The sequence below is a fragment of the Hippocampus bargibanti genome, linkage group LG01, assembly GCF_051943395.1.
Source record: "Hippocampus bargibanti isolate YZ-2025 linkage group LG01, ASM5194339v1, whole genome shotgun sequence".
Classification (NCBI taxonomy): Eukaryota; Metazoa; Chordata; class Actinopteri; order Syngnathiformes; family Syngnathidae; genus Hippocampus; species Hippocampus bargibanti.
The window spans coordinates 15417444-15445202 of NC_142734.1; the positions used below are offsets into that span (position 1 = coordinate 15417444).

The window sequence follows — 27759 nt, forward strand, 5'->3', positions numbered from 1 at the left end:
AAGAATGAAAATTGTAAAGAGCAGTACATTGGGAAGACTCAACAAATTCTCAAAAAAAAAAAGACTATCAACATCGCAGGGATAATATAAGTGGACCTCAATTGGCAGTACATTTGCACCTAAAAGCTAGCAACCACTCATTTGACGACAATGAGGTTAAAATCTTAGCGAAAGAACATAGATGGTTTGAAAGGGGGGTAAAAGAAGCGATTCTTATAAAACAACAAAATCCTTCATTAAACCGGTCTGGTGGGGTGAGGTTCAATTTGGATCGCTCATACAATAGCCTGCTTAGGCAAAACAGGTTAGGCAACTTTCGTAATGCTGATGAGGGTCGTTATGCTGATGAGGTGATACCGGTGGGAGTGGGGGTAATAGGCCAGTCGTTAGTCAGGAATGTAGGAACAATCAGTGGGGCCACAGGGAGGGGTCCTCTGCCCCCCCAACCTGAGAGTAGGGACCTATCATAGCTGTGTCCGGCGCCACCAGGTCTGGACATTAGGGATATATAAATAGGGCCGATACGACCAGTCAGACTTCAGTTCGCTGACGAAGCCTCTTGGATAGGAGGCGAAACGTCCGAAACCTTCACTTTTGTACAGATGACGGCTGAAGAAACCCTCTCATCGATGGACCACTCCTGTACGACTGAGAGCTTACACAGACGTCGGTTGTCCTTGTTGACGTGCAGTTGTGACACTAACAAAATAGGTTGGCTTTGTCATTGACCTGGGCCAATGACGGTCTCCCACCTTGGGTTGCCTCCCGCACCAATGCGATGAATGATTGTAGCACTGAAAGGCATTTAAGAGATAGATCCTCATCAAGCCACACATACTGAGACAAGCTGAAGCATGAAAAAGGGTTGAAACAAGTCACGGTTGCTGTGATATTTTTGCCAGCATCTTTACAAGTAGTCTGCAAAAATATGGTGTTCATGCATTCATTTATCACATCAAAAAATCTGATAAAAATCAGAATGGCAGCCTTGGTCACACGCTCCCTAGTATTGTTCCTGGTTTTGTCATTTTCATTTGTTTTTTTGCGAGGGAAGAGTTACTGAGCATTGGGGAATCCACTCTTGGACTATTTTCACCGATGCAACAAAATCCACAAGGTTTTTCGGGGCTGATTGCGAGCGGCGCAGCAGCTATGTACGGAGCTTTGAGACGACGGAGGAGGGGAAAGCGAGCTGACGTGCTCGACAAGTTACGGCAGCGTGGATATCAAACATCGCTCCCATCGATCCATCTCGATAATCTACGCTCACTACCAAACAAGATGGACAAAATTCTTCTCCTCACAAAAAACAATAAAACATTTGCACGTTCTGCTACGCTCGGTGTTGGATTATTTTTTTATCGTTCGCCCTTGGTTCATTGCTTTGACGGGTGTAGATGGAGATCGATGGTTAAATCATCAGGGAGCCAGGTCTTGAACAGAAAGTTGATTTAATTGGGAGAGCACGGGGCATCGCGGTGTGGACGGAGGAGCGAGCATGGAGAGAGAGAGAGAGACGAACGGGCTGCAGGAGTATTTATGCGGCGCATAGTAATGACGCGACAGGATGTGACGTAATGAAAATGCGACATCGTGTAAAGGAAGGCAAGATATGACGTATGAGGAAGTTCAAAATGTAAACAAAGACTATAGAGCGATGTTTAGAGATGTTTGTATGGCGAATTACCCTAACACTCTGCTTCACTGAGACCACGAACTGCACGTGAGACAGCTCTTCAAGCAGCAGAAGATCAAGAAAGCTGCGGGACCTGGCAGAGTGTCCCCCTCCTGCCTGAAAGTCTGCGCTGACCAGCTGGCTCCGGTCTTCACACGAATCTTCAACAGATCCCTGGAGCAGTGTGAAGTCCCATCCTGCTTCAAACAGTCTACCATCGTCCCAGTTCCAAAGAAACCAGCACCATCGGGATTGAACGACTATAGACCTGTTGCTCTGAAGTCTGTGAATATGAAGTCCTTTGAAAGCCTCATGCTGAACCACCTAAAGAACATCACCGGATCTCTCCTGGATCTTCTTCAGTTTGCCTACCGGGCAAACAGGTCTGTGGAGGATGCAGTCAACATCGGGCTGCACCACATCCTCGAGCACCTCGACAACACAGGAGCCTACGCAAGGATCCTGTTTGTGGACTACAGCTCTGCGTTCAATACCATCATCCCAGAACTCCTCATCCCCAAACTTCGCCAGCTTGGTGTGTCCCCCACGATCTGCTAGTGGATCCTCAGCTTCCTGACAGGATGGACACAACAGGTCAGACTGGGAAAAATATCATCCTAAACACGAACCACGAGCACTGGAGCCCCGCAGGGATGTGTCCTCTCTCCATTGCTCTTCTCTCTCTACACGAACGACTGCACCTCAACGCACTCAGCTGTCAAATTCATAAAGTTCGCAGACAACACCCCGGTCATCGGTGTCATCAAAGACGGCTACGAGTCTACGTACCGACAACAAGTGGAGCAGCTGGAGCTCTGGTGCAGCCTTCACAACCTAGAGGTGAACACGCTCAATACAGTAGAGATGATCGTGGACTTCAGGAAACATCCATCACCACAGCTGCCTCTCACACTATCCAACTGCCTCGTGTCAACCGTTGAGACCTTCAAGTTCCTGGGAATCACAGTCTCCCAGGCCATGAAGTGGGATGTCAACACCAACTCCATGCTGAGAAAGGCCCAACAGAAGGATGTACTTCCCGAGGCTGCTAAAGAAGCATGGCCTGCCACAGGAGGTGCCACAACATTTCTACACGGCTGTCATCGAATCCATCCTGTGTTCTTCCATCACCGTTTGGTTTGGGGCCACCACAAAAATGGTCAAAATCCGACTTCAATGGACAGTTAGGACGGCGGAAAAAAATCATTGGCACTGCCCTACCCACTCTCGAGTACTCGCACACTGCAAGAATCCAAACAAGGGCGCGGAAAATCCTACATGACCCTCCGCACCCTGCCCACCACCTTTTCCAGCTGCTCCCCTCAGGCAGGCGCTACTGATCCATGCGCACCAAATCCAGCAGACATTTAAACAGCTTCTTCCCCCAAGCCATTAACTCTTTAAAAAGTAAAATAAATAGAACTGTATAGTGCCTCTTTGCAATTTTTTTATTATTATGCTAGTGCAGCGTGTTCGACCGGAAACAAATTCCTTGTGTGTTCTACATAGTTGGCAATCAAGATGATTCTCATTCTGATAATCCACCTCCCGGGTCTCTTATTGGCATCCCAAATGTAATTAACAAATTATGGTTTTCAAAATGCAAAAGTTCTATGAAAGCAAGTGTTCATTTTTGTTTTGGTACAATTAATGTTCGCTGTGGTCATTCAATACCTTTGGATGATTTTTTTCCATGTGCCAAAGTTATCACCTGACTGGGATGAGTGCACCAATAAAAGAAAAGGGCTGTTTGATTCTCTCCTGTCTCTTGAAATGCTCTTTGAGTTGTGCGGACGATCAGCAAGTCAGTACATTATACAGTACGAACAAGAGTTGTCAAACATTGAGAGGAAAACAATCACGGATAAAACAAGTAACAGTCAAGGGATGTGATCCACATCACCCGAATTTATTATCAATGTGTTTGTGCATATAGCAATGTTTTTTATCTACATATTTCTACATATACAGACAAATTAGAGAACACGTTATCAAGATTAGACAGATTTGAGGAGATTAAAGTGAGTGTATGGGCAGTGGCAAGGTTGCGTCAGAACATGTGAGCAACACATAACGTGCTTGTTTCCTAGAAAACAAAATGTTGGTGAAGGATAACTTGAGTACAGACAGAGGTTTTTGGATTCTAAAGGAAGCCACTAAGGAAGCTTTGTGATTAAAATTAACTAAAGAGGACCATATTTCACACAGTAAATTTTTATGAGATTATCATGGGTTTAGTATAGAAACAGTAATTCTCACTCCATCGGGTTGGTAACGTTCCACAACCCTCACAAAAGTTTTGAAACTCTCGATATTAGAAATACCAGAATTAAATACACTTTTGGGTAGATTTCTTTACAGCATTTATGGTACTTGACTTTTTAAAGTTCTTTAAACACTTAAAATAATAGAAATATGTTTAATTACATAATGTATTGCGAGAGAGAGAGAGAGAGAGAGAGAGAGAGAGAGAGAGAGAGAGAGAGAGAGAGAGAGAGAGAGAGAGAGAGAGAGAGAGAGAGAGAGAGAGAGAGAGAGAGAGAGAGAGAGAGAAAGAGAGAGAGAGAGAGAGAGAGAGAGAGAGAGAGAGAGCGAGATCAATGGATAACACAAAAACATTGTACAGTGTATCAATCCCTCAACATGTTTACAGTAAACAAATGCTGTTTCTTTTTCCAAGCAAATTTATAATCTCACTATATAAATCAATCATCATGCCCATAGCTGTACATTATAAAATTAAACAAGAACCCTCACTTTCGCTTGGGATAAAAATCAGGGTTGAAAGAGACTGACATTCAGTAACACTGGTCAACAGCAAATTTGAATCAGAGATGGCTTTGGGTTCCAAATGTTTTTGACGCTGATTTAAAAAAAAAAAGACTTTCATTTTTTCCTAGACCATCGGGTATTTCAAATATGAATGTTTTGTTTTTATGTTTGACTGAGAAAGTATAAAAGCCGGCGCAATATTTCCCTGTACATTTTATTTTATAGCTGTGATGTTGAAAATCTCCAGTTCCAAACAATTAATTCATAAATATCTTAATATCTATCAATATATTACATATTATTATTGTTAGAATCTGATGATAGAAAAAAACAAGTGCAAATTTGGAATAAATAATAAAACTAATAATTTGGACCAAATTACTTGCATCGTGTAGAAACGATTACTTGCATATATCAAAAAAAACTATTTCACTTGTGTCATTTTCAAGACAATCTGGACTGTGATGAAATACAGCACGTTCTGTTTCATTTTTCTTCTTTCATATGCACACTATATCATTCAAAATAAATGTACTGCTATCTTGTGGTCAACTAACGAGAGTTAGACCTAAATATATAATGTTTTGAACACTGTACAAAAATATCTGTGAAACTGCGCAACCCGGAAACTGGAACCGGCGAAGGAGCGTGGGGGTGGGAGGAGAGATTACTGAAGAGTACGTTTGGTGACATTTCTATTTTGGTGGTGTGCTGTCAGATTTGTTTGCTGATATAAAATAAGCGTCTTGGCACAATAATGATTGGGAAAAACTGAGCTAGAGCATGTGGCGGTCAAACTTATCTTTGGGGTTGTGTAGGGAGTGAGACAAGGTGGCTCTGAATGCAAGTTGCAACAAAACAGCCAACGCTTCCAGCACGCATGCCGGAAGAGTTGCGGCAGGGTGCCACTATCCATATGGCTTTCTTTCGAGCACTGTTGTCGTCTGAACATGCATGGTCACAGGTTCAGGCAAGTTGAAGACAACAAGCCAAGCCCTGAAGCAAATGTGACCCTGTATATGCACCCAAAAAGCGGCAGTCGACCCCTCCTTGGACTCAGGAGGAGCAAGGCACCCGTTAGAGTAAAAATCAACTTGAAGACAAAATGGTCCAGCACCAAGGGGGGCAAAAGCCCATTTGAAAGATGGCAAATAGAATCCAGTTGGCACTCTGGGCCTGCAGACCGAGGATTACTTGTTGTCTGTTGTGAGGATGCCTGTGCCTGAGGTGTTTCTGCATTCTGATCCCTGAAGCGCTGAAACAGATGTCGACCCATCACATAATAGCTGTGGTGTGTGTGTGTTTGAGAGAAATTTGGGGAGTGATGCATGCCTCAAAATAACACAGGTGTGCAGGTGCAAGTACTGCAAATGCGTGTCTTGACTGGGTCCAGATGATGCGTTAGGCTCGTAGCAAAGGTCCTGTGGCCCCGGCGAAGGGCGCCGTCGAGGGCGGGTCGTAGCCCAAGTCCACTGCGGTGTGCGGACCACCGAGCAGCTGTACTGGGAAAGGCTGGGCCTGCACTTGCCGGTCTCGGAAATTCTGGATGTAGCTCTACAATCACAAGATAGGGGATTTCAAGGACAACCGACGTCACAAAAAAGTGACGTCGGTTGTCCTTTAAAGGACAACCGACGTCACTTTTTTGTTTCCTAACTGACATCAGAAAAACGTTTTATAGCATCTAAAATACCTAAAACACGCAGTATGACATCTTTTCCGAATCTGAAGCCATTGTTTTCTTGTTACACATCCAGTTATGAATATGATTCAAATAGTTCTGAAGAGGAAAGCATACATATTTGCAATCGATTAAAGAATTTATTTGTGCCATTTTGAGGCAACATTGGGGCTAAATCTCTCAACCAAAAAAGAGGCACAAAATGGCAACCTCATGTGGCCACCTCCGTTTCCACAGGCCGGTAAATACCTTATATGGCGCTTGGACGCCCTCTTCTGGCCTTCTGGCGGCTTTTGGGTGCAACACAAGGTCCCCAGACCAAACAAGTACAGCAAAATACATTGACGTGATGGAAGGACCGTTAGAATGCGTCTTTTTTACGGTCCTTTAGTGACGTCACGTACGGACTCGTCACGAACTCAAAAACAAGACTTCCGGAGTATTCAGCGCGAGTCTTAAAACGTAAAATATAGCTATATGCGGTGGAATCTTTGTAAAATACGCTCAGTAGAAGTCATTTAAAGCCATTTTACAAATTATGGACACAACTTGTCTGGAGACGTCGGTTGTCCTTTAAGGCAGGTCACTCTCAGGGCATCATTATACAATGACAATTAGACCGTCGGTTGTCTTTAAGCGATTTTCGTTTATATTATCCTTGCCTTTTGCAAGAGCCTTTTGTTTCTCCTGTTTTATCCTGGAGTCTTTATTTATACTTTGTCAATTAAAAAATCCTTGACTTTTTGATTTATCACACCTCAGGACCATTTGGAATTTTTAATTTGAAACCCCAAGCTAAAAACTGTGAGGCAAATTCGCTAAGGGCTCATGTGAAGTCAGTGTATGGTTCTACTTACTGGTGAGAGGACGTCGGTGTCATAACGACGAATGGGATTTGGTTTGCGGCGATAGGCGTGGTCCTGGTGGAGTTGCTTGGCTTGGTTTTGGTTGGAGGAGGAGCCCAAAGGCTTGTTCTTTTTCTTTTTATGGCGGTAGCGGTCATCCCGTTGTCGAATACGCATCACCTGCATCCGCCTCTGCTGACGACTGATGATGACTGGAGTAGAGGAACGAACGGAGGCTCCGTTAGGTGGTTGAAATGAAAATGAAAAGAAGCTAGCAGCAGAAGCACAAAAGGCATTGTAAAAGACTATTTGGGATCAATTTCAGGGAATGTACACTTTAGACAATATTTAGAGTTATGGCGCATGTATCCTCACCCTTGGTATGCGAGTAGCCTTCAGCAGTCACCTTCCACTGGACCACAACGCCCAAGAGGGTGAGGGCAGGCCACACCCCCAGCACTACCCACGTGAGCCAGCAAACCGGCTTCCCGGGGACGGCTTTCATCCGCTCGTACATGTACAGAACAAGCGCAAAGAGCTCCACGAAGTAGTCCAGCGCGACGGTGATGACGGCCGCGCCGAAAACAGCCGTGGACAGCGTGGTGAAGATGCGTTGCCACTGGAGGGTGAGCACGGCAAAGAGCATGCCCAGGCCGAGCAGCACGCCCAGTGGCACCCAGACAGAGCGTGGCGGGCTGTGGGAAAGCTCCTCCATTCCCACCAGGGTAGCCACGGCCACCAGCAGGCCGAGCAGCAAACCCACCATGAAGAGGCCAACGCTGCGAACCAGCATGGTAACCAGGCCGCACAGTGTGCCGATGCCCAGGCCGATGCCCACCGAGGCCTCCACACTCAGTTGGGTGTCCAACACGCGCTCCTTGTAGCAGAGCATGAAGATGACGACGGAGCCGAACATCAGGCCTGTCAGAAACATCACCGCCTTGAAGCAGCGGTAGCCTGCAGGAGGGTCAACCATAAATGGCTTAGACAGAAACCTCTGAGATGCTGTTCGTGGATGAAACTTGATTCATATATTTGCTGTCAAACAGCACGATTTCAGACCGAGTACACACAGGCATTGCCAGTTTGATGCCAAGGAAAGAAACCCTGTCGTCCCTCACAAAGTCCTTCACAAATTCCCCTAGTGTGCATTAGCAATCTTGTAATTCAATGTAGATTGCCTTGTTTTTGTCACGATTCAGTTTGTGACCAACGGGTGGCGGTGTTGGCCACGCCTACAGCTCCACAGGTGTTGGTCCTTTTAATTAGTGGCAGTTAAAAGGACTCCCAGCATGACTATTCGGTGTCGGGTCACTGTTTGTTTCACCCTGTCTTCACCCTGTCTTTCACCTGTGTTTGTTTCATCTTGTCATGTTTTACTCATGGTTTTGTTTGCTACTTTGGACCTTTCTGTCTGGATGACTTTGTTGTTTGAGATTTTGTTCCTGATGATTTTATTTAATACAATTTGTCAAATACACCCTGCTCCTCCCTCCTTCCTGCATTTTTGGGGTCCACCACAACCCCCACCTTGCAAATCGAGACCGTTATTTGATGACATGCCATATACAGCAGCTTCCTGTGACTTTTTTATCTTCACATCAGTGTTAAAAAACAATACTGTGGTGTGAGCTCAACAAAAGTTTCAACTTACCGAAGAAGCAGTAAATGACACCAAAGAGGCAGCACATGGAGCACACTACGGAGGGAACCACCTTGTAGCGGCCCGCCGAGTCTGTGCATTCGTTCAGCAGCCAAGGTTTCAGCTCCAGTTCAGGGTGAGCCTGCAGTGGTTCCAGGGTAGTGGTCATGATGAGCAAAGAGAGGAATGGAGAACCCAGGAAACAGTGGATGAGAGGCGATCAGATGAGAAGCCAAGGAACGGGGAGACTACGGAGCGCCTCCCGGCTGCGTGCCTTCTTCACCTGTGGATGAAATAGAGCAGGCAAATATATATATCATACAGATTTCTTTTGTCGTTGTTTGTTCATGGATGACACTGTTAATTACATTTTTTTCACAAGTAACTGCATGAGTACCTTCACCAAATTACATGTTTTAAATACCCCCCACCCCAACCTTGATTTTAATATTGCATACTTCCCGTTTGACAATGACTTATCACAACTGACAACACAATGAGACAACTAATCACATTAAAAAACATTGTCACAAAGTATAACGTATTTTTTTTAATCAAGAATGTACCGAGTACAAATACTACCTTGCTTAATTTACGGTAAATGTGCATGGCTAGATTTTGCTGCAGCAGTCAATCGTCATTGTGGTGCACAATGCAACGTTTGGATTGATTCCTACGAGCCACTCGGCCCCTTTCATGAGTCTCACGTACACTTTACAGTCACGGTTTAATGTAAATTTACGTTTTGTAGCGTCACATATGTTGTTAGCCTCTTTTGAATCTTTCTTCTGGGCTGAGGTTCTGTGCATCTATTTTGGAAAATTATATGCAATTGGACGACTTTATAACGCTTGCGAAAGTCCGGAAGAAATAAGCAGGCTTCTGATTGGCTGCCGTGCCGAGTATGCAAATTTCACTGCAGGTTGCCGATGTCTGTGTGCTCGGCGACGGTACACGTGTATTGTTTGCGCGTGAAGGCGAGGGCTTTCAGTGAGGAGTTTGTTGAGCGCGCGGTCAGGACAAACCATCTATGATTTGACGGAATTTAACACAAGTAGGTATTATTGAGCTTGAATATTTCGTTGTGGAATAATATGTTTTGAATGTTGAAAGTGATTCCATTTTTCAATAAATGTTGATTTCTTTAACTTTGCCCCTTCAATGAAAACGTATTAAAACAGACGCAATCTTGATGAATCACAGTGCATATGTTATTTTAATCTATTTCCGTTTCCTCCTCCAAGTATCTGTGAAATAGTATGTAAACGCCATATTCCTTGAGACAAATTTATTAACTGATCAGGGATATTTTTCAGATTTGAAAGACAGTTAATAAATTGGGTTCTTACTGTGCTATTGTCACGGTTTTGCGAGGTGGTGATGGCGGGTTCGGATCCCAAAAAGCAGGCAGGAGGGAGCAGGAGGTTGTTTGACAAATTGTATTAAAATAAAGTCAGCAGGAACAAAATGTAAAACATCAAAATGATCTGAATGGAAAAAATACAAAGTAGCAACAGAAAACCAAGTGTAAAAGTCCGCCAAGGTTAAACAAACACGTACACAATGCATGCTGCAACCAAGCAGCAAACAAACAATGAATCGGCACCGGATGATCGTGCCAGGTGTCCCTTTAAGTGTTATTGATTATAACGACCAGCACCTGCGAGGCTGCCGGCAGGGCTGACGTCGCTACCCGCTGGTCGCCAATTTGATCGGGACGACCAGCACCTGTGCAGGTGCAGGCGGGGCCGACAGCGCCCCCCGTTGGTCGCCAACCAGATCATGACAGTACCCCCCCTTCAAGGGGCTGCTTCCAGAAGTCCCAACAGTCTCCCAAAAGGTCCACTCGCCAGGGAACGGTCGGTGGAGAGGGCAACCGCTGCCTCTCCAGCATACGACGGGCGGCGGCCTGATGGGAACGGGACTCGGCCTGGGGTGGACGAAGACGCGGCACGGATCGTCGTGGGCGTGAGTGCGATCCCTCTCGCACGTTCACGCGACGGCGCATGGCTCTGCGTGGACGTCGAACTGCCAGGCGCAGAATGGCACCCCGTACGGCCGTATGGGACCAGGTCTCGGCCGGACGCCGACGTGGGCGTGAACTGCCCGGCTCCGGGGGAACGAGACCAGTCCAGAGCCGCTCCGGGATCCAGCGGTGAGTGGGGTCTCGGACTGACGTTGACGCGGACGTTGCACGGCTCGTCGTGGATGAGACTCAATTCGTCATGCACGACGACAGCGTGGCTGGACGTGGGCGTGCAATGCCAGTCACCCAGTTTCACCCTGGACGGCCACCTGGAAGGAGGTCTCGGCCGGACGTTTACGTGGACGTTGCGGCTCGTCGAGTGACGCAATTCAAACTCGACGAGGCTTGCGCTAACGTGGACGTAGCATTGCCAGGCACAGGGTGGAAATGAGACGGGTCCGATGTACCTGCGGGATCCGATGGTAGGCCGATTCATTCTGTCACGGTTTTGCGAGGTGGTGATGGGGTTAGACAGTGTCTAAGATGGTGTTTCTGAAACGTTGACCTGGATAACATTGAGAATGAATGCAATAACCCATTCAATGCCAGACGTGCAACAATGTGTGCACTCCAGTGCCAGGGTTTTTGTCATTGTCACTTGAATTCCAGGACCCACCGAATATTGAGTTTTAGGACTGCATAAACATCCAATGCAGCGTAAGAAACCTTAAACTCTCTTTCATCAGAAAAAAAAGAAATCCTAAATTATATGGGTCTGGAGTTATCTGAGCTTAAAATGAGGGCAGCTGTCCAAAATGCAATGCAATACATACATATTGGTTTATATAGTGCTTTAACTTCATCAGAAGTCCACGAACATGGAAAAAAGGGAAATGCTGCCTTGTTGTGGAAAAGAAAACATATTGCCAGACGCCATGGCCAGCGCTTTATCGGCACCCAAACAAGAAAAAACAAAACCCGAACAAATTCGGGAATGGCACTACATGTCATATTTTCAATTCCCGAATACATTTGTGAATAGCAGTGATTGAGTTAATATAACCTTGTTGTTCTGATTTTAAAATATTCCTCAACTTGTATACTGGACTGTAGTCAACAGCAACATGGATACATTAATATGAACATTTGGTCAAGGAAAGATCCACACTAGACTGTGTCTGTCTGTCTGTCTGTTTGTGTTTGTGTGTGTATGTGTGTGTGCGCGTGTGTGCGTGTGTGTGTGTGTGTGTGTGTGTGTGTGTGTGTGTGTGTGTGTGTGTGTGTGTGTGTTAGCGTTAAGCCATTATAGTTCCGCAGATGTCAATGTGCTACATCCTCTTCGTCAAATCAAATAAAATCTCACAGCTGATTTTTGATCCTAAACCACAAGACAAACAATCACCACCCCCTCACCCCCTCCACCCTGGTCTGGCCTCTTCCTGTCTGTTGCTAGGACAACGGCAGAATGCTGACAGACGGTATGGAGGCTTGATCTGTCGCTTCCAAATGACACAGTAACGACTGCCATAGCAACAGCATAAGAGCCAATCAGAGGCTTGGCATGCACATATCTATGCGTGCGCGTGTGTGACGGAGTTGGTTATGGCTCTGTCGTGCACATGCTGATCAATTGTATGTAAACAAACATCCGGCCACCCATCCATCTGTCTGCGTTTTGATGATTGAACTACTCCACACACACATACACACAGGCACGTGCAGAGTGAACATAATTCAAGCAAGTGGATCAGATTCTGAAAGACGATAAAAACACAACAGATACTGTATCTAGCACACGGAAGCAATATAGTTTGAAGTGAATAGCTAAAACAAAACCATTTCATTAAGGAGCTCCATGCAATTGAGATTTACTCCAGTATCACCCTTGAATCTACTCACACTGGCCTAACGAGATCTTCAGAGGCTCCGCAGAGCTTATCCTTAAATAACTCAGTGCACGCGGCAACCTCTTTGTCCTGGTCATCAGAAGTCACAGCCGAGCAAATGCTGAGTGGTTTCCTGCTGCTCGCGAGAACTATCCAGAGACCAGGCGGTCGAGATCGATGTGGTGCTTCTGTGTGCACCCAGTGTGACTGGGTGCCTGCACGTGGACGACAGGTCTAAGCGTGACAACAAAGGAAATGGTTGTGCAATCAGTGTGGCAAAATTCAAGGATGCAAATGTCACATGGGAATAAAGGACAAAAGTTAACCTTTTGGGAACTGAAAAATACAGTAATCCTCAAGCCCCCTCCCAGTACAATCTGCATTTCCAGATCACGGTCTTGCTATATGACAATGTGAAAAAGAACGAAAACAGGAAGCACTTTCAGATTAGCCTCATTTTTGCTGAATATTGCACTGATGGACAAATACGTTATTATTATTTTATTAATCAGAGAAGCAACAAAATGAGTCAAAACTGATTTTTTTTTGCAGACATAAGGCCATCTCTGAAATAGTGAAGTACATTCCATGAATCGATGAGAAGGTTTCTTCAGCCGTCATCTGTACAAAAGTGAAGGTTTCGGACGTTTCGCCTCCTATCCAAGAGGCTTCGTCAGCGAACTAAAGTCTGACTGGTCGTATCGGCCCCATTTATATATCCCTAATGTCCAGACATGGTGGCGCCGGACACAGCTATGATAGGTCCCTACTCTCAGGTTGGGGGGGCAAGGGACCCCTCCCTGTGGCCCCACTGATTGTTCCTACATTCCTGACTAACGACTGGCCTATTACCCCCACTCCCCCCGGTATCACCTCATCAGCATAACGACCCTCATCAGCATTGCGAAAGTTGCCTAACCTGTTTTGCCTAAGCAGGCTATTGTATGAACGATCCAAATTGAACCTCACCCCACCAGACCGGTTTAATGAAGGATTTTGTTGTTTTATAAGAATCGCCTCTTTTACCCCCCTTTCAAACCATCTATGTTCTTTCGCTAAGATTTTAACCTCATTGTTGTCAAATGAGTGGTTGCTAGCTTTTAGGTGCAAATGTACTGCCGATTGAGGCCCACTAGTATTATCCCTGCGATGTTGATAAAGTCTTTTTTTGAGAATTTGTTGAGTCTCCCCAATGTCCTGCTCTTTACAATTTTCATTCTTACAATGTATGGAATAAACTACATTACTTTGTTTTTCATTTGGTAGCCTATCTTTTGGATGCACTAATTTTTGCCTTAACGTGTTTATCGGTTTGAAATAAGTAGGAATTTTATGTTGCCAAAGGACTCTTTGTAATTTTTCAGAAACTCCTGCAATGTACGGTACTGCTACTCCTCTCCTTTTTGAATCTTGAGAATTATTGGTTTCGTTCGCTATTCTTTCTTTCTGACATTTGTTGAATGACCACTGAGGGTACCCACAGTTAGTGAGTGCTCTCCTGATATGTTTTGACTCCTTTTCTCTACCTTCAGTGCTAGTTGGTATTAGTTTAGCCCTATGCTGGAGGGTTCTGATAACTCCTGGTTTATGTTGTAAAGGGTGGTTAGAGTCAAAAAGTAAGTATTGGTCAGTGTGCGTAGCCTTCCTAAAGACTTCTGTATGAGCAACTAAAAAGGGACCCTTCCAATAGATACAAGAAAGAAATGATTGACTGTCTCGAAAGGTTAGAGAAAGGAAAACACATAGACAAACAGATGTATTTTAGATTATACCCGGGAGAGGCCACGCCATGTATCTATGGCCTGCCAAAAATACATAAAGAAGGGTTCCCCCTCAGACCCATTGTTTGTAGCATTGACTCCTCTACATACAATGTAGCCAAATATTTAAAAACTATTTTAGCTCCGTTGGTTGGTAACACACAATATCACGTAGAGAACACCACAGTGTTTGTAGAGAGGATCAAAGACCTCATATTGGAACCTGAGGAAACTTTGGCATCATACGATGTGACTTCTCTCTTTACATCTGTCCCAACCCCAGCAGCAGTCTCAGTGGTGAGGACGAGGCTGCTGGCGGATGTTTCTCTGCATGAAAGAACCAAACTTAAACCGGATCACATCTGCCAATTATTAGAAATCTGCCTTAACACTACGTATTTTCAATTTCGGGAAAAATTTTATAAACAAATTCATGGTTGTGCTATGGGCTCACCAGTTTCACCCATAGTGGCTAATCTTTACATGGAAGAGATGGAGAAACAGGCCCTCGCACCCTTCCCGGGGACAAAACCTAGACACTGGTTTAGATATGTGGACGATACTTTTGTCATAATTAAGAAACAAGAAATTCAATCCTTCACAGATCACCTCAACTCTGTAGACTTCAACATTAAATTTACTCGTGAGGACATTCAAGAGAACCAACTAGCCTTCTTGGATTGTAAAGTAATTATAAAAGAGGACAGAGCGCTAAAAACAGAAGTCTTTAGGAAGGCTACGCACACTGACCAATACTTACTTTTTGACTCTAACCACCCTTTACAACATAAACTAGGAGTTATCAGAACCCTCCAGCATAGGGCTAAACTAATACCAACTAGCACTGAAGGTAGAGAAAAGGAGTCAAAACATATCAGGAGAGCACTCACTAACTGTGGGTACCCTCAGTGGTCATTCAACAAATGTCAGAAAGAAAGAATAGCGAACGAAACCAATAATTCTCAAGATTCAAAAAGGAGAGGAGTAGCAGTATCGTACATCGCAGGAGTTTCTGAAAAATTACAAAGAGTCCTTTGGCAACATAAAATTCCTACTTATTTCAAACCGATAAACACGTTAAGGCAAAAATTAGTGCATCCAAAAGATAGGCTACCAAATGAAAAACAAAGTAATGTAGTTTATTCCATACATTGTAAGAATGAAAATTGTAAAGAGCAGTACATTGGGGAGACTCAACAAATTCTCAAAAAAAGACTTTATCAACATCGCAGGTGTCATGATCTGGTTGGCGACCAACGGGGGGCGCTGTCGGCCCCGCCTGCACCTGCACAGGTGCTGGTCGTCCCGATCAAATTGGCGACCAGCGGGTAGCGACGTCAGCCCTGCCGGCAGCCTCGCAGGTGCTGGTCGTTATAATCAATGACACTTAAAAAGATACCTGGCACGATCATCCGGGGCCGATTCATTGTTTGTTTGCTGCTTGTTTGCTGCATGCATTGTGTACGTGTTTGTTTAACCTTGGCGGACTTTTACACTTGGTTTTCTTTTGCTACTTTGTATTTTTTCCATTCAGATCATTTTGATGTTTTACATTTTGTTCCTGCTGACTTTATTTTAATACAATTTGTCAAACAACCTCCTGCTCCCTCCTGCCTGCTTTTTGGGATCCGAACCCGCCATCACCACCTCGCAGAACGCGACAGCAGGGATAATACTAGTGGGCCTCAATCGGCAGTACATTTGCACCTAAAAGCTAGCAACCACTCATTTGACAACAATGAGGTTAAAATCTTAGCGAAAGAACATAGATGGTTTGAAAGGGGGGTAAAAGAGGCGATTCTTATAAAACAACAAAATCCTTCATTAAACCGGTCTGGTGGGGTGAGGTTCAATTTGGATCGTTCATACAATAGCCTACTTAGGCAAAACAGGTTAGGCAACTTTCGCAATGCTGATGAGGGTCGTTATGCTGATGAGGTGATACCAGGGGGAGTGGGGGTAATAGGCCAGTCGTTAGTCAGGAATGTAGGAACAATCAGTGGGGCCACAGGGAGGGGTCCCTTGCCCCCCCAACCTGAGAGTAGGGACCAATCATAGCTGTGTCCGGCGCCACCATGTCTGGACATTAGGGATATATAAATGGGGCCGATACGACCAGTCAGACTTTAGTTCGCTGACGAAGCCTCTTGGATAGGAGGCGAAACGTCCGAAACCTTCACTTTTGTACAGATGACGGCTGAAGAAACCTTCTCATCGATGGACCACTCCTGTACGACTGAGAGCTTACACAGACGTACATTCCATGAAGTGCCATTTAACTCATTCACTGCCATTCATGAATGTATTTGGGAAATGAAAATATGACGTAGAGCGCCATTACCAAATTTGTTTGGGTTTTGCTTTTTCATGCTTGGATGCAGAGATGTAGTCGAGGGTATACACTGGTATACGGCGTATACCCACTTATTTTTCGGTCGGCATTGCGAATACCCACATCACCCCCCTGCCCCCCCCCCATGCGCACTATTCAGTAATATCTAACTGTCAGACTGCACTGCCATTTTTTCCCTTACGGATGGTAAAGCCATGAGCCACCCTCCTCTGCCTTTAATTGGCTGGTACTCGTTGCCTTCAGTAATTAAATTGGTTAACTTTGGGCATGGTGACTGATGAGCCAATCAGAAGCAGAATAAGGGTGGTCATTCGCGCCGCTTAAAATATTGCACTTCAGGTGCCTGTGTGCCACTTGACTTGACTGTGAACGGCAGCAGAGCAGAGGAACAGAAGAAGCAACGTTGAGTTGATGGAATACAACAAGATAACTTTGAGGTTAGTTTTACGGTGTTTTCCAAATGAATCATGGTTTTAAACGAATGGCAATAATAGGTCTGCACATTTAGAGGAGAAGAGATTTTGCCGCCAATAGTAAAACTGTGTGAGTCGGCTAACGTTATGAAACATTAGGGTAAGCTAGCTAGATGCCACGAAAGTAGCCGTAGCAGCCGAACCGCGGCCTCTCCCCCGCAGCCATAGCGGAGCTGCAGCTGCTCCGTACACCGGCCAGGACCGGACAGAACCGCCAGCCGTGACCGGACGGCCGTGACCGGACAGCTAGCTGGCTTGGGCGTTCATGGTCGCTGAAAGGACTGAGCTTGATTCCACTTGATGCCAGACGGCAGCAGCTCCGCTAATGTTCGATGAAGCTGATTATCCCAATGTCTATGAAGCTTGTTATTGTAAAGGTCTTAATTACAACGTTAGACAAGTTACTTAGCCTTAATGAACCTACATGATCTAGTTTAATTTTATAATAGCGAGGCTGGTAGTTGATTTTTAAGTAAGTAAAACACAAGAATGGGACTAATAGTTTGAGATTCAGCCTAAAACAACACTGTGGTCTAACCAGGCTGTCTTTTTTGTATAGGGACAGATAGCAATGAAAAGAAAGAGAAGCATAGCAGACTTTTTTTTTTTATCAAGAGGCCCTAATCAGGCCCAGACCAGGCCCAGGCAGACCCCAGCCCAGAAATGCCCTGGTGTGAGGTGGGGTGATCTTGAATATCTTTTCTGATAATGAGCAGGTAACAAAATGATGGTACATAATTTGATTTCTGCCGAAAGGGCCTGCAGATGCAATGGAGAATGTTATGCTGCCTGCAACATCATTCAGCATGACCGATTTGGCGGTGGGTCAGTGATGCTCTTGGTGCAGTGGGACCTGGGTTCCTCCTTAGGTCCATCCGGAGCCACCAAGTTGCTCCTCAGACTGTCCAGGAGCTCAGTGATGCCCTAGTCCAGATCTGGGAGGAGATCCCACACGACACCATCCGTCGTCTCATGAGAAGCATGCACCGACGTTGTCACGCATTCATACAAGCACGTGGTTTCCACACAAACTACTGAGAATCATTTTGAGTTGCTACAATGACATTTTGGCAAAATGGTCCAGTCTGATGCATCTTTTTTCATTTTCATTTTTGGGGTGTCTTTGATTTCCACTCTCATTAGGGTGATCATTTTAATTTCTATCAAATTATGTAGCATCATTTTGTTACTAGTACATCACCTGCTCATTATCAGGAAAGATATTCCAGATTTCCCACCCATTTAGAGCTGATGTTTTTTCGAAGTGTTCCTCTAATTTTTTAGAGCAGTGCATTTTGTTGAATTAATCTGTTCAGCTGTTGAGAACAAATGTATTTCAATTTTATGAGAGTGCACTTTTAATTTAATTGATTGTTTTTTATGTTTGGAAGAGAATGATTTGTGTTGTATTTTATATTAAATACAGTGGCGGTCCGTGCATTTCACACCTAGGCCTTCAGTGAAGTCCTACTTAGTCCGACGTGAACAAATATCCCTCGTAATACCATAATTTATGACACAACAGCTGGAGATATCATTTACAAAAGCACACGGTGTCATGATCTGGTTGGCGACCAACGGGGGGCGCTGTCGGCCCCGCCTGCACCTGCACAGGTGCTGGTCGTCCCGATCAAATTGGCGACCAGCGGGTAGCGACGTCAGCCCTGCCGGCAGCCTCGCAGGTGCTGGTCGTTATAATCAATGACACTTAAAAAGACACCTGGCACGATCATCCGGTGCCGATTCATTGTTTGTTTGCTGCTTGGTTGCAGCATTCATTGTGTACGTGTTTGTTTAACCTTGGCGGACTTTTACTTTTGGTCTTCTTTTGCTACTTTGTATTTTTTCCATTCAGATCATTTTGATGTTTTACATTTTGTTCCTGCTGACTTTTATTTTAATACAATGTGTCAAACAACCTCCTGCTCCCTCCTGCCTGCTTTTTGGGATCCGAACCCGCCATCACCACCTCGCAAAACCGTGACAGAATGAATCGGCCAACCATCGGATCCCGCAGGTACATCGGACCCGTCTCATTTCCACCCTGTGCCTGGCAATGCTACGTCCACGTTAGCGCAAGCCTCGTCGAGTTTGAATTGCGTCACTCGACGAGCCGCAACGTCCACGTAAACGTCCGGCCGAGACCTCCTTCCAGGTGGCCGTCCAGGGTGACCCTGGGTGACTGGCATTGCACGCCCACGTCCAGCCACGCTGTCGTCGTGCATGACGGATTGAGTCTCATCCACGACGAGCCGTGCAACGTCCGCGTCAATGTCAGTCCGAGACCCCACTCACCGCTGGATCCCGGAGCGGCTCTGGACCCGTCTCGTTCCCCCGGAGCCGGGCAGTTCACGCCCACGTCGGCGTCCGGCCGAGACCTGGTCCCATACGGCCGTACGGGGTGCCATTCTGCGCCTGGCAGTCGACGTCTACGCAGAGCCATGCGCCGTCGCGTGAACGTGCGAGAGGGATCGCACTCACGCCCACGACGATCCGTGCCGCGTCTTCGTCCACCCCAGGCCGAGTCCCGTTCCCATCAGGCCGCCGCCCGTCGTATGCGGGAGAGGCCGCGGTTGCCCTCTCCACCGACCGTTCCCTGGCGAGTGGACCTTTTGGGAGACTGTTGGGACTTCTGGAAGCAGCCCCTTGAAGGGGGGGTACTGTCATGATCTGGTTGGCGACCAACGGGGGGCGCTGTCGGCCCCGCCTGCACCTGCACAGGTGCTGGTCGTCCCGATCAAATTGGCGACCAGCGGGTAGCGACGTCAGCCCTGCCGGCAGCCTCGCAGGTGCTGGTCGTTATAATCAATGACACTTAAAAAGACACCTGGCACGATCATCCGGTGCCGATTCATTGTTTGTTTGCTGCTTGGTTGCAGCATTCATTGTGTACGTGTTTGTTTAACCTTGGCGGACTTTTACTTTTGGTCTTCTTTTGCTACTTTGTATTTTTTCCATTCAGATCATTTTGATGTTTTACATTTTGTTCCTGCTGACTTTTATTTTAATACAATGTGTCAAACAACCTCCTGCTCCCTCCTGCCTGCTTTTTGGGATCCGAACCCGCCATCACCACCTCGCAAAACCGTGACACACGGACGCAGTACTGGGCGTGGCATCACCTTAGGCAGGCAACACAGGCTATTTTCCGGAGCAATTACACATCAATAAATCTGCATCAGCAATTAGAACTTGCCACTATACGTGATACTGCAAACACTTAAAAATAAAAGGAAATTTAAAATCATTTGTCCACAAAGTTTTATCAAGTCCACCAAGAATATGCAATCTTTAACAAGATTTTACGCTAAATTACAAAATGTCAGTTTAATATAAGAAAAACAACAAGACGTTCACAAAACGAACTATTTGTTGAAAATAAAAGTAAACAAATCTTTTTCATTTGTTCTTGAGAATAGGCCTACATGCGACAGCGAGTTGTCCTCTCCTTCAGCCATTGTGGGTTAAAAAAGCGAGTAGATATACTTGGTTTTTCTGCTAAAGTTTTCTGGTCTGATCTGTTGTAGCTTGGTTGATTTGCATAGCGCTGCCTCCGCTGAGGGCTGAGGTAAAGTGAGTATCCAGTCACAGGACGCGTACATGTCATGTTCAACGCGAGGCCCTCTAGCTGGCCTTACTGTGCCAACTCGTGATCTGATTGGCTATCGCAACTGTATATCACCACATGTGCCCGTTCATGTACAGCGCACAGACGCCCTCACTGTTGAATCTGAAGGCGTCGGTCAGATTTCATACAGCCTGGCGACACAAGCTAGCTGAATTCTGATTGGATTAAAAACTCTGACCTAAAACTACAACACTGAAAGGAGCATAACCAAATGGATATAATATAACATCAAGAAAACAGTATGTAGAATAATTTTATATATATATATATATATATATATATATATATAAAATACTTTTTTAATGAAATTGACTTTTATTATAATTATGATAATGATGTCTGATTATGTTAGGCCAGCAGAGAAGGCCTTGCTGGCTCTGACGGCCCACCACTGGTTAAATATGAACAAGAATGCATTGTCAACTTCAGATTTAAAGTATTTTATTGAAATAAATGTTTAAAAAAAACACAATGTTTGCCTCATGATTTTACATTCATTTGTGTGACCAGTAGTAACTAAAAACTGCTCATAATTAATTCATGATAATTTCATAATAGTGAGCGAGTAGAAATGACAAATTTCTGGGTAAATAGAGTAGTCTTACATGTCACTGGTTCTAAAACCGTCTTTTTTTCTGTACTACTTTCTGCGAATTTTTGTGAAATTTTTGAGTATACCCATTTCTCAATGGACCACTACACCACTGCTTGGATGCCGATAAAGCGCTGACCATGGCCTCTGGCAATGTTTTTTTTTTTATTTTCCACAAGGGGACAGCACTTCCCTTTTTTCCATGTTCGTGTTTTTTCCAGCTTTAACTGTTGTTAAAGTGTTATATATTGTATTTTGGACAGCCACCCTCATATCAAGCTCATATAACTCCAGACCCATATCATTTAAGAATTAACTTTGTTTCTGATGAAAGAAGATAGTCTATGGTTTCTAAGGCTGTATTGAATGCTTATGTAGTCCTAAAACTCAATACAGTAAAGTCTCGTTATATCGATATTCTCGGGAGTCGGAAAAAACATCGATATAACCGGACTATTGATATATCCGATCCTGCGGCATGTAAATTTTCTCCTTGCGTTCATAGAAATAGTATCGTAATAAGCAGTACTATAGATATAACCGCTATATATATTTGTTATTTAGTTTTTTTTTTGTTTGACTTCAAGACGGCGCCGCGAGAGTGGCTGCCTTTCCAGCAGCTCCTGTGTTTTGCTTTTCTACATTCATTTCTTTCATAACTTTGCTGCTGTGAAATGTAAATTTCTCCACTGCGAGACTAATAAAGGCAAATCCAATCCAATCCAATCCAATCCAATCGATATAACGAGACTTTACTGTATTACTGTATGTTGGACCTGGAATTCAAGTGACAATGACAAAAACCCTGGCACTGGAGTTTTTTGCACATCTGGCAGTGAATGAGTTAATTTCTAAAATTCCCCAGAAAAGTCTAAAATCTAAATTATTTCCAAACTCCCCATCTTTATCTTACAGAAATTTACAGAAACTGTCCCTCGATTTTTATAACCTTAACGGACAACCGACACCACTTTTTTGTTTCCTAACTGACATCAGAAAAACGTTTTATAGCATCTAAAATACCCAAAACACGCAGGATGATATTTTTAGTCAAATGCAAAACACCAATAAAAATTACTTAAAGTGTCTAAAGACTACTTCAAATTGAACCCGGAAGTGGCCAGTTTCAGAAGGTCCGAACCACTTGTTCGTGGTGTCATGCCAAGACGTCTTGCCTTGCTCGAGAATAAAAACAGTCGCTTCAGATTCAGAAAATGCTTTCTTGTTACTCATCCAGTTATGAATATGATTCAAATACAGTAAAGTCTCGTTATATCGATATTCTCAGGAGTCCGAAAAAATATCGATATAACCGGGACTATCGATATATCCGACCCTGCGCGCATGTAATTTTCTCCTTGCGTTCATAGAAATAGTATCGTAATAAGCGGTACTATCGATATAACCGATATCGATATAACGAGACTTTACTGTAGTTCTGAAGAGGAAAGCATCCATGTTTGCAATCGATTAACGAATTTATTCCGTGTCGTTTTGAGGCATCTGGAGAGAAATGTAGCCCCCAAAAAATGCAGAAGATGGCCGTGGAAATGGGCTGATTTGTCTCCTGGGAATTTTTGTCAGCGAATATCAAATAGTTGTTCGGTGCAACACACAACGATTCACCAGCGCGTTATTTATGTGTTCTCCTTCTAATTTCACCATCAGCACGGATCAACACGAAGTTTTCAGACCAAACAAGGGACCGAAAAATGCATTGATGTGATGAAAGGACTGCTACAGTGTGTCCTTTCTCGGTCAGGGGCGTTCCTTCCGTGACGTGACGTCAGGACCCGTCACCAACTCAAAAACAAGACTTCCGGAATATTCAGCGCGAGTCTTAAAACGTAAAATATAGCTATATGCGGTGGAATCTTTGTAAAATACGCTCACTAGAAGTCATTTGAAGCGATTTTACAAATTATGGACACAACTTGTCGGTCGTCCTTTACAAGTGGAAAAGGCGAATGTTTACTATCCGACACTGCTTTCTGTGTGCTCCATTTGCACTTTGCATAGCTCCAGGTGGTTCTCAGGCCACCCACCACCGTATGCAGACACTCACGACATCGTTAGCACCAACCTCCTCCGACAAAGCCTCCTCTTTTCCTGTCACATCCCAGGATCAGAAAAAAAAAAAAAAACAAGACGCCTCCGTGCAGCATGAGCTGAGGAATGTAAATGATGCTTGTTGCTCCATACAACAGCAACCATTCTCCTTCAGGGGAACTACACAAACAAACAAACAAACAAAAGACGCATGGCTGTGTTGCAAGTAGGTAATGGGAGCAGGGGTAGTGATGACACATGACCAGATTGAAACTAACATGTTGGACATTCTTTTTCTCATGAACTCTCACAGAGCTGTCAGGTTCAATGACTGTCTTGATATCCTGGCCACGTGCACACAAGCCTTCATTGGTCACACGAGAGTGAGGGGGGGGGGGCAACTGGTGTGGCACATGCAGCTTTTAGGGCAATTTTAAAAAATGGTTGCATTTATTTTTAGATGTGCATTTTCCTCTACAATGATGCCCCTGTGCATAGTTGCAACCCTTAATACTCAGCACCCTTTTCACACATTTTTCTTCTAGTTTTATTTCTTGTTTTGTGGGCTGTGGACAACGTGCATTTTTCATGAACATTGCATAGAATTTGGGGGAATTTACACCCCAAAAAAATCCAATGCATTTTAATGGCTGATAGTTGTATTTTGATATCTGCAGAAAAAAATGAACATAGCTGAAAACCCCGGAAAAAAATTACCGTTGTAGAATAGCTTCACAAATACATTTTGGCACAAATAAAAGCATTTGATGAAAATGTGCTTTTCACCATTCTATTTTTATGCAGATTTTGAATGAAATGCAAGACGTAAATTAACAAACTTGGGTACAGACTATATTTGTCATGATCTGGTTGGCGACCAACGGGGGGCGCTGTCGGCCCCGCCTGCACCTGCACAGGTGCTGGTCGTCCCGATCAAATTGGCGACCAGCGGGTAGCGACGTCAGCCCTGCCGGCAGCCTCGCAGGTGCTGGTCGTTATAATCAATGACACTTAAAAAGACACCTGGCACGATCATCCGGTGCCGATTCATTGTTTGTTTGCTGCTTGGTTGCAGCATTCATTGTGTACGTGTTTGTTTAACCTTGGCGGACTTTTACTTTTGGTCTTCTTTTGCTACTTTGTATTTTTTCCATTCAGATCATTTTGATGTTTTACATTTTGTTCCTGCTGACTTTTATTTTAATACAATGTGTCAAACAACCTCCTGCTCCCTCCTGCCTGCTTTTTGGGATCCGAACCCGCCATCACCACCTCGCAAAACCGTGACAGAATGAATCGGCCAACCATCGGATCCCGCAGGTACATCGGACCCGTCTCATTTCCACCCTGTGCCTGGCAATGCTACGTCCACGTTAGCGCAAGCCTCGTCGAGTTTGAATTGCGTCACTCGACGAGCCGCAACGTCCACGTAAACGTCTGGCCGAGACCTCCTTCCAGGTGGCCGTCCAGGGTGACCCTGGGTGACTGGCATTGCACGCCCACGTCCAGCCACGCTGTCGTCGTGCATGACGGATTGAGTCTCATCCACGACGAGCCGTGCAACGTCCGCGTCAATGTCAGTCCGAGACCCCACTCACCGCTGGATCCCGGAGCGGCTCTGGACCCGTCTCGTTCCCCCGGAGCCGGGCAGTTCACGCCCACGTCGGCGTCCGGCCGAGACCTGGTCCCATACGGCCGTACGGGGTGCCATTCTGCGCCTGGCAGTTGGACGTCCACGCAGAGCCATGCGCCGTCGCGTGAACGTGCGAGAGGGATCGCACTCACGCCCACGACGATCCGTGCCGCGTCTTCGTCCACCCCAGGCCGAGTCCCGTTCCCATCAGGCCGCCGCCCGTCGTATGCTGGAGAGGCCGCGGTTGCCCTCTCCACCGACCGTTCCCTGGCGAGTGGACCTTTTGGGAGACTGTTGGGACTTCTGGAAGCAGCCCCTTGAAGGGGGGGTACTGTCATGATCTGGTTGGCGACCAAGGGGGGGCGCTGTCGGCCCCGCCTGCACCTGCACAGGTGCTGGTCGTCCCGATCAAATTGGCGACCAGCGGGTAGCGACGTCAGCCCTGCCGGCAGCCTCGCAGGTGCTGGTCGTTATAATCAATGACACTTAAAAAGACACCTGGCACGATCATCCGGTGCCGATTCATTGTTTGTTTGCTGCTTGGTTGCAGCATTCATTGTGTACGTGTTTGTTTAACCTTGGCGGACTTTTACTTTTGGTCTTCTTTTGCTACTTTGTATTTTTTCCATTCAGATCATTTTGATGTTTTACATTTTGTTCCTGCTGACTTTTATTTTAATACAATGTGTCAAACAACCTCCTGCTCCCTCCTGCCTGCTTTTTGGGATCCGAACCCGCCATCACCACCTCGCAAAACCGTGACAATATTAAGATACTGTGATCCTCATCGGGTCAATGAAACACTGTCGCATGGATACATTTTTGTCCATATTTGAAATGTTTGTGTAAGCTCTCAGTCGTACATGAGTGGTCCAGGGTTCCTTCAGCCGTCATCTGTACTTCTTTGCTGGTAGTTATATATGTATATACAGTAAAGTCTCGTTATATCGATAGTACCGCTTATTACGATACTATTTCTATGAACGCAAGGGGAAAATTACATGTGCGCAGGGTCGGATATATCGATAGTCCTGGTTATATCGATATTTTTTCGGACTCCCGAGAATATCGATATAACGAGACTTTACTGTATATAGAGCCAAAACTACCAGCAAATTTTAGTTCGCTGACGAAGCCTCTTGGATAAGGAGTAGAATGTCCGACACCTTCAAAGAAGTACAGATGACGGCTGAAGAAACCTTCTCATCCATATTTGAAATTGTATTTTTTTTTTGTTTTCATCGAGCTGGTCATGAAGTACATGGCCTTCCAGTAGTACTAATGAAAAATTTTGTGTCCCTCCAGCATTTACATTGCATGAGAAAGAGCATACTGCATTAGTACATGGAAAATAAACTGATACCAAATGCTCAAGTAGTATGTAAACGCCTTCTTGTTGGGCCCTGTGGCTAGTGCTGCACAATCACTATCTTTGCATGCACATTGGCCAAAAATGTTATTAATGCTGCACAGAAATGTTACACAGAGTAGTGGGGAAAATTACTTTAAATAAGGCTGTCGTTCTAGTGCTAACTAACAAGTGCACTACACCTGTTAGGAGACATTTGTACAGCTGCATGGGACTTGTAAATGCAAGTCCGAAGACAGCTGAGATAGGTTCCAGCACCCCCCCCCCCCCCCCCCCGACCCTAATGAGGAATAAGCGGTACGGAAAATGGATCGATGTAATTCAAAGGAATATTTTAGTAGTTCTGAATGGCATTTGTCTAAGTCCGCGTCTCGAATGTGAAATTGAGGTTATTAAAATTGAATAAACGCTGCCTTCAGCAGAGAGGTGAATATGTGCGTGCGGCTGTCACGGACCGGGTTGGGGGAGACGTCAGTGCTGCAAAAAAACCCGTGTTTGTGCCTCGATCACGTTGCACTACCATCCATCCGTTGAGCCTCTCAACGAACACATCGACCGCGATGCGGCCATCCGCGAAACCCCGATCGACCTCCATCCCTGGTTGACCTCAATTCAATGCCGTACATTGCAATTCTTTCTCACAAATGACTTGGCAGCATCAGTTGTTTGACAGCGGGTGGTGCAAAAGATGACCGACGGGGAACTCACCATTATCGCCTGCGACGGGGTGACTCGTCGTCCCTGCGACGTCCTCATGACTTCAGAGGGGGCCACCGCAGACCAGGACCCAACGTGGGCACCCATGGGCACCCAGCCCGCCAAAGGGTGTGTATCGTCCGTCGGCGAGTGGCAAGACACCGAGGCTCTGTCGTGGATCCGGGTGCGGACTAGTCCTCCATGATTGGACCTGTTTCAAATAGGGCGACGAAGAAGAGCACCGCGGGGAGGTCGACTGGTGAAAGTGGAGCGGGCCCGGATGGACGGACGGACATAGGCGGGATATCGTGCTTCCCATGAAGATGCCAGCCGCTCGTTTTCGCGCGTCGTTTGTAATGCTGCCCTCACTGTGTGAAGCACATAAGCGCCACCGACAGGCCAACAGTCGAAAAGCACCCACCTTCTTGATAAAGAAACACAAAAACCCTCTCGAACGTCAGGACACACCAAAAAACACAAAACTACCCTAACACTAACATCCACCAAAACAAACCGCTCCAGTATAAGGACAAATAAAATATTCATATTTTGAATTTGACACGCGAAAAAAATTCTGCCAAAAAGACACATATCCCTAAAAGAAAGGATATACGTTATACTGTGTATTTGAATGTTATTGTGCCGATGGCCATTTTATACCGCATTTAAGTTTACTTCCGGGTTGAGTGAACGCTGGCGCGTGTGGCTGCTGCTGCTGCTCACCCGTATAATTTTTTTT

General features: G+C 45.3%; 1 protein-coding gene across 3 annotated transcripts; it reads right to left on the bottom strand.

The window, feature by feature from the left end:
• Positions 1–4150: 4150 nt before the first annotated feature.
• Positions 4151–27738, bottom strand: tmem198ab (transmembrane protein 198ab). 3 transcript variants are annotated; one of them, XR_016115394.1, is made up of 6 exons: positions 27033–27738; positions 8628–8898; positions 7349–7930; positions 6986–7185; positions 5780–6001; positions 4151–5702 (listed from the first exon to the last, which is right to left on the bottom strand). XR_016115394.1 is itself a non-coding variant. In XM_088999306.1 (6 exons), the coding sequence occupies exons 3-6, from the start codon at positions 8782–8784 to the stop codon at positions 5849–5851; spliced, it is 1092 nt and encodes a 363-aa protein (XP_088855432.1). In that variant the 5' UTR covers positions 8785–8898; positions 12481–12701; positions 27033–27738; the 3' UTR covers positions 4151–5848. The 3 variants fall into 3 exon arrangements, 2 of the variants coding, with proteins under 2 accessions (XP_088855432.1, XP_088855421.1); XM_088999306.1 differs by adding an exon at positions 12481–12701 and having other exon boundaries at positions 4151–6001; XM_088999295.1 differs by having other exon boundaries at positions 4151–6001; positions 27033–27737.
• Positions 27739–27759: the final 21 nt, after the last annotated feature.